Consider the following 15,983-nt stretch of genomic DNA (forward strand, 5'->3'; position numbering starts at 1 on the left):
TCCTCATTCGTTAGTTAGAGTTAGTGAGCAGTATGAAACATTGTGAACTCATTTCTAATAATAATAATTCCCAAATAGGTGGATACATGAAGGGAGGATTTCCAAATCAGAGGAGAAAAATATCATGAAATATCATGAAATACAATCATAATCTGATGATATGACAAAAATTACAAACTCGTTTAAAAAAAATTAATTAATGTCAAAGTCTCTATAAAATATGTTGTGATAATGATCACAATGTTTTTAATCGCCCCTATATTTTTATTGTCTTCTCTAAGTGTAAGAATTTATATATATATATATATATATATATATATATATATATATATATATATATATATATATATACACACACACACACACACACACACACATATATATAATAAAATAAATATTGTTTGGTTAATTAAACATTGATTTTACTTTACTTACTGAACATCGCACAATAAAAAGATGAATCATGATTTAATATTCCCATTTGTAAAGTATCTCTACTTGTGCGTGTAGCAACACAATTTGGGGCTCTGCATCGTTGCTGTCCTGCAGCAGATGACAGCATTGGTGAAGCAGAGCGAATGCACTCACATCTGGGTCCAGCCACCTTGGCCTAAGCCCCCAATAGGTCTCCGTTGGATGCAGTAACACAATCTCAGCTTTAGCCAAGCGTCTCTGCCTCGCACATTCCAAATCCCCCGCCAGATCACCTACACAAAGCCTGTTTATTTGGCCTTTTCCATCATTTTTCCAGCAATTAAGTCCATGTTTTTCCACTGGCAATTAGTGGCCCACTTAGGATAAAAAAAAAAAATATTTCCTTACTTGTGTGCCAAGCCGTTTTCCTTTAAATATATTTTACAAAATGATACAGGTGTCTTACCCGTTTTTAGTGGGAACAGGATTGGTAGGGATCGTTTGGAATTTGTGTTAACGTTGAACAAAATATATTTTTAAATTTTCATTCATTGAATGATGGATGCCTCGAAATGACCAACTTTGGCATTATGAAGGTTTACAATTGTTTACAGTGTAGATGCATATGAGGATTGTTCTGCCTTGGTGGAGGTCTGCGGTCGACATAGTGCTGTTCCCATTTGAAATGTCTTGAAAAGAAATTCATACCTCAGAGCAATTCTCTTTTGTACTTGCTTTTAATGCCTCACATCTAGAAGATAATTGACCACCCTCTCAGCAGACATAGAAATTAATTACGTTGTAATACATCAACTGCGCTGATGTGTGTTGAGGGCGAGGAAGTGCGGTTATAGCCTCGGCGGGCTCCAAAACGAATATGGATCATTTTAATGGCAGAATCTATTTGTTACAATGGCATATGTGCAAATGTGCTACATTAATCTCCCACTTTATATATATCAACTAAAGGAATGCAACTTATTTCAGGCTCACAGGACACAAAACGTATGACTCCATAAACCATCGTGGCCTGAATAGAAAATCACTGCAAAAACAGATTACCTTTTAAAGCAATCTTAGGAGCGTTTTTTTCCCTCATGAATTTGTTGTAGTTTCCCCAGTTGATACCAATTTGTTATCCTGTCTCATCAGAACCTCCACGTGGACCTAAACCTGAAAGAGTCTCTCTTTGTTGGTGGGGCTCCCGACTATAGTCGACTTGCACGAAGTGCCGCCCTCACAGAAGGCTTCAAGGGAACGATCCAAAAGGTAAATGTTTGCAAGCCTTTATTTCCTGAAGGACTGTTGTGACATTTCCTCTGCCTGCGGCGTTTTTACAGTGGAGCCTCTGAAGTTGATTAAAAACTCATAGTTTGAAATACTGTCTTGCTTGCTGTCACATACTTTCCCATGACATTAGATCAAACGGTTTAATGTCATACTGTGTTTTTCTTGTTTGAGTTTTTGTGACGGTTATGGCAACTAAAAGTATGTGATGACTTCTCAGTAAAACATGGCAAACCTGACTGAAGGTTATCAATATAAACAAGAGTGGAATGTGCGCTGTAAAGTTTTCCTCTGCATATTCATTAACTCTTCCACAGCTACGTAAGCTAGAACTAGCGCAACTAGTGCATATCTTCTTAAACCTAGTTAATTAGCCTTCAGCAGTCCTTCCCAATATTATATTGAATCACGTTTGCCATCAGAGTAATTGTTTTTAGCATCAGTGTTTTTCTTTGTTTTCACTGTCTTTGTCAAAATATTATGTGACATTCCCTCCATGTTTTAATATTGCATCCACAGTCAACAAAGGTTTTATTATTTATATTAGGTTTGAATACAATTTCTATTATATCCAATGAAAACAAAGTGATTGTTAAGCCAAACAAATTACAAATTGATCATCACAATTCAAATGTGTAGCTTCCTCTGTACTATATAATGACTTATTCTTTTGGCCCATACAAATGGCAAGCAATTCTATATTAGTTGTTAAGTTGTCACTTTATCCACTGTCATATTAATATTCTTTTTTATATTCCAAGATCAATGTGGCACTGCTCATTTGGATTAGCATGCCACGCAATTATTAATAGAATACTCAAGTTTCTTTTTGTTTGCCTTAGATCTTTCCCATAACAGCTTTTTTCTTAATCATTCCCTTCTCTCGCTCTCCAGTAAAGTGACAAAAATAGCCCAGCAGAACAAAGGCAGGATGTTACTGTTTGCATAAACTTGTCATTAGTTCTCTTCTACAAAGTTTCCCTTGACACTTTGGAGAAAACCATAAGCTAAGTGTGGTGTTTGTCTTACGTGGCCACTGGAGAGAAGTTAATTATCTCTAAAAGGTGTTGAGTTCTCAGTATGATGTCGAGTGGAACATAGGCTTTGTATTACATGAGCGCCAGTTATAATATGCGATGCCGACATCTTGCTCCTTCAGGAGTGTATGTGATTTTACTCTTCTCCTACTAAAGCAAAGTGTAGATGATATGTGGATTTCCCAAAACATGCAGATTAAAGTCACAGTAAGAAATAATGTTGATGTTTTTTGCTCCGTGGCTCCGCCTCCAATTTTGAAGTATGCCTCATCGTCTAAAACCATCCGGTACATAAATACATACAAATGTTATGTAGCGCTCCCCTTTACTTGGCATGGATTGATTTGACTCACTGACTTGATTGTGCTTTTGCAATAGATCATTTTGATGGGCACACCCATCCTCCGAGAAGAGAACGCACTGCGCTCCCAGAATCTGGCCATGTTCCAGGAGCATGCATGTTCCCGGGAACCCTGCCACAATGGCGGGCGTTGCAACCCCCAGCTGGACACTTATGAGTGTGTGTGCCTCAGTGGCTACTCCGGGGGACACTGTCAGAACAGTAAGTAACTTGGCTCATCTTTTTTTTCCTCATGCTTTTGGACATCTTAGAAAAATTACTTAACCTATTGAAAATGGACAGATGGGATCTCATGCTCTACATTTTTTTTTAGCAATATTACATAATTAATCCAATATTATAGTTCTTTAATCCTTAAACTAAAGTAGCATTTTGGAAAATTATGAAGTGAATCAACTAGCACTTCAGCAACAGGTGACTCCATGTACTTTATATCATACCTGTCTGATAACTTTAAATGAACCGTGGCTCGATGCAACTTAGAAAAACATCCCCCGCCTCTACCATTAACCTTGCGCACGTGGTCGTCTGTCCTTTTCACGTTAATTAAATATGCAGCAGCACTCCCGCGTCGGCTCTGATGACCGAACCTTCCTTCTTATTGATCGGTGTGAGCTCATCTACTCAACAATCCCCCGCTCTCCCATCCTGCCCCTTCCTTCACAGCCATTTACGAGAAGTCTGCCGGGACTGACACAGAGGCCGTTGCCTTTGACGGCCGGACATTCATCGAATACCACAACGCCGTCACAAGGAGGTAAGGAAGAGTACAAGAGCATGTCCCCATTTGAGCCTAATGCATCCTAATTGCCATATTAACTAAATAAACTATCTGTCTCCCCCCTCCCTCACTAAGCTGTGATGACAAGCTTGATGATATCATCAACTCACACGCTTCAGGGGTACTAGCAGCGAGCTGATGGGCTTTCTTTTAACACCGTTTCACAAAGTACCAAGACATTAGACAATCAAAGTGTTGCCCTGAGTAAACTATGTTGTTGTTGTTTTGCATAATGACAGTTGCGAGACTTGCGCTATCTGACATTTTACAAGAAGATAAAGCTGATGGCATCAATGTAAAAGCGCTTCGTAGAGGGGGAACTACCCAAGAAAACAAAAGCTTATGTCTCGCTAGGCCGCTGGTTTGACATTTCTACGCCTTCGGAGTGAAGTTTGCCGCAGGGGTTATTAGGAACAATGTCTAAACGGAGAAAAAAATGGTTCTATGTATTTGTCAACATAAAGCCCAAATAACAATGTTGCATAATTCGCCCCCAAAACACTGTCTGTCTTTGTGTGTTGTTTGCTTCGTCCAGTATTAGTCTTGACCTCTTCTGTCTTTGTGTGTCTGTTCTCACATCAAATGTCCCTCACTGTCTTTCCTCTCCCAACATAGCCAACTGACCAATGAGATCCCAGAGTAAGTAGACGAAATGTCTATTAAGAAATTGCCCAGCTTCAAATCAAGCCAAACTAACAGCAACAAAACTGTCCATTTTTTTAATGATTAACAAAACCCAAGACACTAAAAAATCCAAAACCTTTCCGGTCATATTGTCATTTATATGCAGACAATAACCATCCCAACTTCATTCAGTTCATCTCCATATTTCAGTTTGAGCGATTTCTTTCTTTTCAAGACATTTTGCAGTGTCATTAGATCCTTTCTGTTCCCCTCGTCCTCCTCCGATGCAAAGACAAGCATGAATGTGTGCATGATAAGCATTGTGCCTGTACCCTAGAGAAATTCAATTGCTTTATCGAAAATGTGCAATATTTTATGCATGGTTCATATACAAGATGAACTGCCATGCATTTTTGCACTAAATGCTGTTAGCTGGAATGTGGAACATGAAGTAGAAGAGACTCACCCCCTCTTGAAAAACACCAAGAATATACTGACCTAGTTTCTTGTGCTTGTACAGTTTATTATTCGATCATTAGCCTGGTAAGTACTGTAACCCCAATGGAGAAAAAGCTTACCAGATTCCAGACCAACGTTTTTTTATGTGTTTTTTTTCTCCCCCAAATCTATTATGAGGAATAATTAAATTCCCTACAGGCCCTGGATAAAGACACCAACATATTAATCACAGATGTACCCCCCACCCATGTAGATAAGACCTCCAGTTGCGAGCTCTTGCAGTGTGTATCCACAGGTATCAATCCCACTTAACAGGAGGCGGGACAGCGGCTCCTCGGAGCCAGACTGTCAAAAGTTGAATGGATGTCACATTTAGTAAAGAGCCACAATGAATTTGAGTCTAAGTAAGCGGAGCTGGGGCGCAGCGCTCCGCAGGTGAACAGATCAATTCAGCTTGATTTGATTTTGTCATGGAAATGAATACATTTCTCACAGAGGCTATTAAGTGCTGGGCGAGGGCGCAAAGTCAAACGTTCACCTCGGGTTAATGGTACTACCACTTGGAGTATCCTTTGAGCTGACTTTGCCCGTGTCTAAAAAGCGTAGGTCGATTTGGCTCGAGGCCCATTATTTCAATGACAAATCATATGTGGCAATGACTCCCAGCCGCTATGGCACTTGACCCCATTTTTTGACTAGTGTGTCTTATTCACCACTCAAGTTAATTGATGCTACTCTGTGGCATACTTGCCTGTTCAGAAAATTGGCTGCTGGCTGAATGAGGTTATGCTAGGTGGAGATGCTGATCATGAATACACTTTACATGTCCATTAAAAGATGCTTGTTTCCGGGGCATTGTGGCATATTAGCCACCTTGATCCAATAGCGCTGCCCTAGAGAGCTTGCTTTCATGGTCGCTGTGTGAATGAGGCACTACACGATGGATATTCGGGGGAATTGTCTTGATTGCTGAATCGGGAAAACAAAAACTGGCGCAGCGATTATAGGTTGCAGTAATGTGGTACATAACAGCTTGCAATCTTACAGTAAAATCCTTTTCCAAGAAGTAATTATATTTCACCAATTAAATGTGTTAAAAAGCTGTGCTCAAAGCAAAACAAAGAGACCCGTGAGACTGAACTAATTGTCTTTGCATTCAGTTGCACAAATCAACTGTAATAAAATTGTAAGTGGATCCTATTGTTTCTTGTGAAATAAGAGTTAATTCTGACGCAAATGCAGTGGAGTTGGAGTCCAGTTGAATCCAGTGCCTGCATGCTGCCAACCTCACCCTAGTCCCTCAAATCTAAAACGTGGAGGGTAGCGGCCTTCGAGGACCCCTGATTTACAATAGTAGCTTTTATCTGCCGTGGTTTTCTTGCACTAGTGCCACATGGCTGACAACGGTAATAATCTAAAACCTGTTTTGTTGGGACTCGACAATTTGACTGTCAGCAAACTTGACAACCAACTGTATTTCTTTTGGCAGCCTTGGATGATTGTTTGAGATAAAGTTTCAGTGAAACAGTTGATGCAGAAAGGACATCGCAGAATACTGGGACTGCAAAAGATTTCCTGGAAAAAAAACAATTGGGTTAAGAAACCATATCTGAGAATAAAATACATCAATAATTTAGACCATTGAACAGGGTAAGCGGCATAAAAAATGGATAGATTAATTGTGGGAGCCATTTTTGTGTGATGTAAAATTCCACATGGTCAACAAAAATTTGGGGGGTCAACAAGCAATGTTGTTTTAAAATGGCCATTCCGAGTGGCACACCTGTGATTACGACGGATGATAGCGACAGTCGCCATGGTGGATATTGTAGTGGAGCACTTTAGCTTTTCTCAGCTTTAGATCACAACAACCCTCCTTCCCTTTGTCCTTCTGGCCTCTCCGCTTACCTTGCATGCCGTTGACTTTCTCCCCTCCCCCCTTTCCCTGAAGTCCCGAGTCTGTGGAAAACCCATCTGACCAGAGGTGAGTCTCTCGGAGCTTTAAGACTTGCGGTCTCTCATTTCTCATCCCCCATCTTCTTCTTAGACAAACCCTCCCCATTTGCTCAGCGGGCTAAATCTCCCTCCGTGGATGCAGCATCGTTTTAATCACGGCAAGTTACAACGATGAGTCACACTGAATCTCTCCACGCACTTGACTTCATCCAAATTCAAGGCTTTGATAGCGGCACTGGATCCAGAGTCTCCAAGACACTCCCGCCAGTACGGTCTTGACTGTATTTTACACTCTGCTGCCACCTAGAGTCAAACTTGGAGTAGAGACCCATTGAACATGGTGCTTTCAGAGAATTTGAACACGTGTTAGTAGTAGATAAAATCCAACCATTTATAAAAACAGAGGCAACGACACAGTAGCAGTCTCGGAAGTCAGCGGCATATATGAGATTTCCAAACCTCGCATGCACACCGTTGTTTTATTCATGATATATTCAGCTCACTTAATAACCTTGAACTTATCACTGACAAGCTGCTCGGATGGAGATTTATTGGTCCCTGTAAGCTCTTTGAGGTTTTGCCAGAAGAGGATTCGCTGAGCTTTATTTGTTTTAGTTTTTTTTTTCCTCTCTCTTTATGGGGAAAAATACGATACTTTTAAATCATTCAATTTTTGTTGGTTTTTCTTGTAACCTCAGCAGATTCAGATCCTGAATAAGCTTTAAATCCGGGATATATTTTTAAAATAGAGACACAGGGGGTCAACTTTATTTGTGTATAAGAAATATACAATAAAACAGTCATTTTGTTTCTGCTGAGGTGAACCACATTATTGTTGTTCCTTGACGAACTGATAAATATTGCCTCATCTCTCTTCATAGTGTACCTCTTTATTTCTGCACATCGAAAAGCACTCCCACGAGCCTCTCTGTTTTTTCCACGCTGACTCCTGCGCCATGTCATCTGTCTCGTCTAATCTTTTCTACCCAGGTCTTGGTGTTGTTTTTTTCCATCCATGTGCCACTGGTTGTTTGTTGTCCTCACCTTGTCTTTGTGTTTAAATACCCTTTGAGGCAGGTGGATTATAGCCGTGTTCCAGATGTACTAACAATTACACGGATACCGATTGATGGTGTGCACACAAAATTGAACATACGAACACACGCGCCAGCAAATGGTCGGATTTTTAATGGATGGGGTGTCCGTTGTCACCCGACCGAGAAAACATGAAGAACACAAGCTGGCATTTTTTTTTTTTTTTTTTTTTTTTTTTTTTTTTTAATATGCTAGCATGGTGACTGTGAGTGCATATTTGGCCGTTCGTGCAGTGCCACTTCGGGGATAGCATCTTATCTTCACTCTCCCAGAGTGTTGGCGGGCAAGAGTCTGAAGATCAAACATGCCACTGAAGACAGACACAAGAAGAGAGGTTGCGAACAACTCCCGCTCAGTAGACAAACAACCCCCTGCTACACTTAAACACAGTCTGCATTCCGAATACTCCCCAATACGCAATGTGGATAAAAGACTTGAGATGGAGCTCATAGTTTTGTGAATCTTAAATCTTCATCTTCCAAAGATATCCTAGTGGATAGTATGAAAACGCCAACGAAAAAGCAATTACGCTTGCTGAACAGAGGTCTTTGGCAAGTCCAATTCCGAATTGTGCCTTTTCACTTTAGAGTTTCCACTGTGTTTTGCAACATTCAACCAACCGTCCTCCCTGGAAATGAATAATGTTCCGTACTTTTACTATCAAGCTACTATGCTACTCACCAACCTATGTTTGGACTAGGTTGATCTCCTATTTGAACTCTTTTCAGCAACTGAAACAATATCAACATGTCATTCACACTTCCGTTGTTCTGCCCCTAGCGAAAAGGCTCTGCTGGTGAACAAATTTGAGCTGAGCATTCGCACGGAGGCAACCCAAGGCCTCGTGCTGTGGAGCGGGAAGGGCGTGGAGCGTTCCGACTACATCGCTCTGGCCGTCGTGGACGGCCGTGTTCAGATGATGTACGACCTGGGCTCCAAGCCAGTGGTGTTGCGCTCTTCAGTGCGCGTCGACACCAACCGCTGGATACGCATCAAGGCTAGCAGGTGAGTCGTGCTGTAGCAGCGAGCAAAGGCTTTCTCACTTTGATGGGATTACACTTCATCCATATTCTATTCCTGTCGCTGCGATCCCTTGCATCAATCCTCTGATGCGCTACGAGTTGACAGATTAGTCTCAGATTAAGGTTATTTCCACGCCTGGTCATGCTTGAGCGCGATGCGCATTGCAGAACCAATTCTACGGATGCATTAATGAATGGTGAGGAAGGAAGAACATGCAGCAGCACTTAGGCTCCACATGGGAAAATTAAATAATAATGTCATTAAAATTGCATGAAGCCGAATCCCAACACACACAGATGTATCTTGAAGATCACGCTCCTAGCGTGACAGCTGATGCCACACTTTGGGAATTTAGTTCTAAATTACATTTGCAATTAATCAGATTACCCCAAATTAGATGAGAGCCAGGCAAACCTGGAGCTTTTTATACCCTCTCAGTGAGCTCTGTGCCTTCCCCTTTGGGTAATCAAGTTTTGCGGGAAAATAGTGTTCATTTGACTGTAGCACTTGCGTATACAGTATATATATGAAAAAATCAGAGCACACAAAGAGCACAGACCTCTACTATGGCACATAGTACGTCATACCAACATTTTCTCAGATCGATCAAATGTACAATACTTTACAATCTTATGATTCCACTATAATGTAACGAAACATTATATGGTAGATTTATTCATTCATTCATCCGAACCGCTTATCCTCATGAGGGTCGCGGGTGTGCTGGAGCTGACTTCAGGCAGTAGGCGGGGGACACCCTTAACTGGTCGCAGGACACTCAGAGACGAACAACCAGCGGAACTCCCACTCCCACCGACGGGCAATTTGGAGTGGCCAATGTGGGAGGAAACCGGAGCACCCGGAGAAAACTCATACAAGCACGGGGAGAGCATGCAAACTCCACACAAGGAGGGCCAGAAGGTGGAATCGAACCCGTGACCTCTAAACTGCGAAGCGCATGTGCTAACCAGTGCTCCTCCATGCAGCCCTATATAGTGTTAATGATTAAAAAGAAAAACAGTAGTATGCCCTACTGCAGGGGTAATCAACATGGTGCCCCTCATGACCACATGAGTAACCTGCGGAGCTGTTCTAAAAATAACTTACCGGTGATAGGGCATCGTTGTAGAAAGGATTGTTTAAAAATGCAAACAATATTGGTAGAGATCCATGAAAAAAGTGGTGTAGCATATATTTATCCATTTTCTAATTATTGTAAGACATCATTAACACGATCACTGTGTGAAAATGAAATTATTTAACATTAATAACAAATACTAATATTCTTAAGAGCATTTGGTGCAAATGGGGTAATGCAAACTCGTATCAAATTGGTAGTCCTTCCTTCTCACTAATTAGTACCAAAGAAGTGGCTCTCATTTTCAAAAAGGTTAGTGACCCCTGCCCTGCAGTAATCTCAGGAGATAAAAAAATGGTGTGCTTTCGCGGGTAAGAAAGTAATGAAAATAGTTTGTTAGACTGTCAATGTTAAGTATCAACTGCTTTTAACTGAAATCTGAATCGGAATTTTTTTGTCATTACAAAGTCCTGCACACGCATCCGATATTTGATACTTTTCAATCCAATCCAACAAGCATCGTATTTCCTGTAGTTCATATGTGTCAAACTCAAGGCTCAGGGGCCCGTCACATCAGTTTATGTGGCCCGCAAAGACAAATTGTGCATCGACTACAAATTGTCTTCACTGAAAATAGAGATATCGCTAGCAATTTTTATTACATTCATCTTTTTAAAAATATTCACAGTTTTTACTCGTCTCTGATTTCAAAACTAGCAATTCATCAATTTGTTGTGTAGCCTATACTGTATATAATATAAGGCATAAGGGATATAATGGCCCTTTGAAAGAAACTATGACGACAATGCGGCCCGTGAAAAAAAAAAAAAAGAGCTTGACACCCCTGCTCTAGTTGCACATGTTGTTCGAAGCTGTTAGAAGATGAGAGAGGAGCAAGATTGCCGTCTCCATTGACCGTAGTTGTCATGATCACAGTCGCTCAAGTTTGCTACAAGCTTTTATGAAAGTAAACAAGCAACTGTAGTTTTCCAACAGCTGGCAGTTAGTCCAACTGGCGAGTAACACATACAGAAAGATATGTTCAGTTCCTGTCTCATTTAGTTGTCTCTCTCACTCCGCTGTACTTTTTAACATCGACTCGGATTCTCTTGATGTCTCCTTCTGGAAAGCACTCTTCTTGCAGCTCCATTACAATCAGAGCCGACATTCTTCAATCAACAAAAAGCAAGGCGTGAAGGCGCAAACAACAAGCGCAGATATATACGCCTCCTCCGATGAAAGTCACAGCCAAAAGCGCTGAAAACAATCCACAACGGGTTTACACAACACACAATCCACATTAAATGACAAAAAGGGTGGAAAAGTGAAAATAAAAGACCTGGCTCCATCTTTGATTCTCAAATATTCAATTCATTTGGATTAGACATAACATGTTAATTGGTGGATAATTCTCTTCACAATTCATCATTCAAAAAAAATGCATATAACCTCCTTGGCAAAGCCAAAGATGCAGCTCATATAGCCCGAGGCTTTACTGTAGAAAGGCAGCGTGCAGTGATTGTTGTGCATGGCAATATCACATTAAAGAATTCTGTCATTAGAAACAAATTAACTGCTGGAAATTTGAGCGTGACCCATTTATCACCTTCAGCCTGCTGGACATTAGCTTTCAACGTGGCTGTCAATTTAAGTACGGGGGATAATTACATTGCTTCCGTTGTGTAAGAAACCGGCGATAATTGATCACTCAACATCCATACCAAGCAAAGGAACGGTTCATGTCTGTCTCATCCCTGGCACGCTTAGAGGCACACGAGATAATTTGAATGTTGACGGCGGTGTAAATCACAGTATGTGTAGTTATAGTGCCACAATCTGTGTTGCTTGCCGTTTTAATGATGCCCCCTCAGTCGGAATGACACTTTAGTGGATTCAAATTATCCCCGTCCTCACAATCCCTGAGCGTGCGCTTCCAGCCACCTTGTATGAACGCTACTCCTGCGGCATCTGTTTGCTGCTAGGCGGGCTCATTTAGAACGCTGCTTGGCAAAGGCGTTTATGGGGGTGCTTAGTGTGCTGCCAGCGGAGCTGTGGAGTCATGATGCTTCAGATTAAATTAAAAAACGTTTTACAGCTATTGAGTATGACACACTTGCTTCTAAACAACAACCCTGTCCTCCGCAGAGCGCTACGAGATGGATCGCTACAAGTCGGCAATGAGGCAGCAGTGACGGGATCGTCGCCTTTGGCGGCAACTCAGCTGGACACGGACGGAGCGCTTTGGCTGGGTAGGCGGCCACACTTGAATAGAGAAATGGAGAAATATAGTGTTTGCTCTTAGCGAAAATGTAGGCCTTAAATGCTATTGCAACAAAGGCATACCAAAATATGTGGTGGTTTTGGTCAACTCTTGTATTTTGGGGCTTTTTACAGTCGAAAGGCATTATCATGTGTACCAAGCTGAACCAAATCTTTCAGCTTACTAGAGACAATGGAGGTGTGTTCTTGCACTCAGGTAACAACATCAAGTCAATTGCAACAACTAAGCCCTGCAGCAAGGACACATGATCCCCCAATCCTTCCATCGAGGGCCCTTCTTTTTAAAACCCCTTTTCACCATCCGTCATTAATTCGACGGTAATGCGCGTGAAATTAGGCCTGTCGATCCCCGATTTCTAAGGGGCCCAATCCGATTAAGATGTGCGGGACTGAAGAGGTAAAGAGCTTTTGACAGGAAAGTGAACTCTGAGCCCAGCGGATAAGTCGGGGGGACATCACTGATGAGGAGAATATACGAGTCCTGATCCAATAGGACATTGTGACTATTTTAAGAAAAAGTTGCTAATAGGTTGAGAAAGAAGACTAGTTTGACTGAGCGCAAGCGTAACTCAAAATTAAACATATTGTAGGAGAATAGGAGCCATCAAACACGAGCCATCTGGGTCACCGTGTCTCTTCAAAGCATATGAAAATCTATTTAAAATTGGATTTAAATGGAAAAGGTGCTAGAATAGAAAGCAGGATGGACTGAATCAATCCTTTTGAACTACAAAACTGCGAAATTCATATTAGACAATAACCATTCCAGTCTGTTCACGCTGAGATTAAAACACATTGACAGCCCTCAAAAAGGTTACTTTCCAATTTAGGTATCAAAATCTAAAATTTTGCCTTTACCAAGATAATAACGCTCAGTTTTGATTGGCACTTTGAGATGTTCATTTTACAATATTCTAATTGTTGTAGTTTTGGTGTATTGCATCTTACTGAGAGCTGCTTCTGAAATTTGTTTGATTTGTCATGGTTCGAGCATCTTGTTTGCTGTCGTCCTCAGGCGGTCTGGAAGAAGTGGCGGTGGCACGTCGGCTGCCCAAGGCCTACAGCACGGGCTTTGTGGGCTGCATCAAGGACGTGCTGGTGGATGGCGTGGAGCTCCACCTGGTGGAGGACGCCCTGAATAGCCCCCAAATATTACATTGTCCGGCGGCCAAATAAGCAGGCACGGAAAAAACACTGCGAAATGAAAAAGCAAATCAGTCAATACTCAAGAAATCCTCCCCGTCTTTTCCTCTCAATCCATAGCACCCATGTCTCCTGCTGTAATTATTTTCTATTTTTGTATACTGTTCATCAATTTTTGTTTTGGTGCGGGGAGAAAATGTTTTAAAATTTCTTCTTTTTTTTTCATAATTTCCTTTAATCTGCACCTACATTCACATGTCCATTGCCTTTTTTTAAATCAACATTTAATTTTTTTTCGGTGTATTAGTTTTGCTGTTAAATCTGTTGCCAAGGTAACCTAAAAGGTTGCTTATTGACTTTGCTCATGACTTGAATTCTGGTGTTGATTTTTACTTAATCCCTTGTTGTGGTGCCATATCGGTCATTTACATTCCCCCAAATTCTTTTAACATACAATAATATATATACTATATACATGTTATATAATACTACATTCCCTCACCACCTCCCAACTCATTGTATTTCTCTAATGGAACTCTTTGAGATCAGTCAAGCTGCTACGGTGACAAAGTACAAAAAAGAAAAGAAAAATCCACTCCCATCGCTCTTCACAGCACCAAAAATTAATTACTTTGAAATTGAAACCGATATTTACTGGAACTGAAGCCCGTCTGACTCTAACACATCTAACATCTGGAACAAAGTCTTATAAATAATTATAGAGTTTATAAATAATACCAGAGACTGTGAATATTAGAGGTGGCTTCTCCTCAGAGAGAGGCATGTATTTTTTTTTCATCAAATTATCACTCATGATGACCACTATTAATGCATGGACGTATGCAGTGTCAATTGTTCTGTCTTTAATCCCGCAAAAAAAAAAAACACATGGAAAAAAAAAAACACTTTCTTCCTTCTACAATAGCAAAGGTATCGGTTCATTGTCCAAAGCTTTTTCCAGGTATTACACAAGAATCTTGACTGGTGCAAAAGGGGGAAAGTTGTTCTTAGGGAGGATGGAAAAAAGAGCAATGCAAGGAAAAAGAGACGATTATTCTGGCATGTATTTTGCCCGACAAATCAACAATCAACAAAAGACTTGAGTTCCCTTTTTTTATATTCCACATTGCTGGAAAAATCCGATGCGGCTGTTGAGAGAGACTGTGACCCTTGTTGAAGCCATAACAGCCACAAATCAATGTTAACTAACATACTGTAGTAGCGCATGGGTTTGTAACATTCAGCGATGCAACGAGGAATTGCTGAACCACAATAAGCTGTGATGAGTGATATCTTCTTTTGATATGAGATCTTTGGCAATATATTCTATAACAAAATCTGTTTTGTGGTTGGGTAGCAAACGGTCTTGTTCGTTTACTTTCTTAATGTTCCCCCTTTGAAATAATCTGGCAACCATTTTTTTAATGTACAGGCCACCTGTTTTAAGTGTAAATTTAGCTAAATGTGTTATCTGTGGAGGTTTGTTTGTTTGTTTTAGTAATATACACTGGAGCCATGTCTCTTCTTCCACACTTTGATAAATGTACATGGGGGAGGGATGTCACTAAAGCTATAATATAACTGTCGTGCATAATATCAGGTGAAATCAGGAAGCCCTTTTCTGGTGTATCAAGCCACATTGCAATTCCAACACTCGCTCTCTATAGTATCTTATTTTGGCCACACTGTTCTTTGGTTTGAATCCATTCAGGTGGCGACACCTAAAAAATATATATACGTATATGTATATTTGTATGTGACACCAGACAATAATGCCACATGATTTAATGCCAACTTGGAATTTCCTTTAAAGCCACCTTGACTCTAAGCATCGTCCTTATTTTAGCCGATTGATGAACTCCATCCCCATATAATAGTAATAATAATGACAGATAGTGATAGTTAAAAAAACACGACAAGAGGAATATTCAGATCCTCTCTTCTGTTCCTTATTTATATCTAAAAGTGGGTGTAAGCGACTGTCTGATCACAAACTTCATAAAACGGCAGTGCATCGAGTAAAAGTGGCATGACCTGAACATTACTAACTTTATGACCTTTGTCTTGTGTTCTTACCATCATGAAATAAAATGTCAACCAAAATGGAGTTCATTCTTGTCATTGTTTATTTTATTTTTTGAGGGGTTGGCTTTAAATATTTTGGTTTAATAATACAGTATTTCTGAATTTGATGGTGCCAAAATGCTGATTTCAACAAATTGTCATTTTTATAACACACGATGATGGTAGATTTAAAACAAATCAATTAAGATGTGAGCAAAATGTAAAAGTGAGCTTTCATTTGAGAAGTTTCACAAATAATTCATAATTCAATAGTGAAGGGTAGTTCATGCTAACTACCTCCTACCTTTTTTCGGAACGCAATCGTATTTTAATCATTGGCATACAAGTACAGTAATTTGCATGAAATGGCTCTACTGTACT

The 15,983-nt window shown here is 40.5% G+C and overlaps 1 protein-coding gene across 8 annotated transcripts in view; it reads left to right on the top strand.

Annotated features, from left to right (window-relative positions):
- Window positions 1–15,645, top strand: part of agrn (agrin) — a 180,706-nt gene extending 165,061 nt beyond the window's left edge. For 7 of the 8 annotated variants that reach the window (XM_068650011.1, XM_068650014.1, XM_049754517.2 and 4 more), the window contains 6 exons: window positions 1,567–1,683; window positions 3,117–3,300; window positions 3,766–3,856; window positions 8,795–9,019; window positions 12,261–12,364; window positions 13,411–15,645. In XM_068650011.1, the coding sequence (XP_068506112.1) occupies window positions 1,567–1,683; window positions 3,117–3,300; window positions 3,766–3,856; window positions 8,795–9,019; window positions 12,261–12,364; window positions 13,411–13,571 (882 nt within the window). In that variant the 3' untranslated portion in view covers window positions 13,572–15,645. Of the gene's footprint in view, window positions 1–1,566; window positions 1,684–3,116; window positions 3,301–3,765; window positions 3,857–4,495; window positions 4,520–6,914; window positions 8,174–8,794; window positions 9,020–12,260; window positions 12,365–13,410 lie in introns of those variants that run through there. The other variant, XM_068650015.1, reaches the window with a different exon arrangement.
- Window positions 15,646–15,983: the final 338 nt, after the last annotated feature.

Source organism: Syngnathus scovelli, chromosome 2 (genome assembly GCF_024217435.2).
Source record: "Syngnathus scovelli strain Florida chromosome 2, RoL_Ssco_1.2, whole genome shotgun sequence".
NCBI lineage: Eukaryota > Metazoa > Chordata > Actinopteri > Syngnathiformes > Syngnathidae > Syngnathus > Syngnathus scovelli.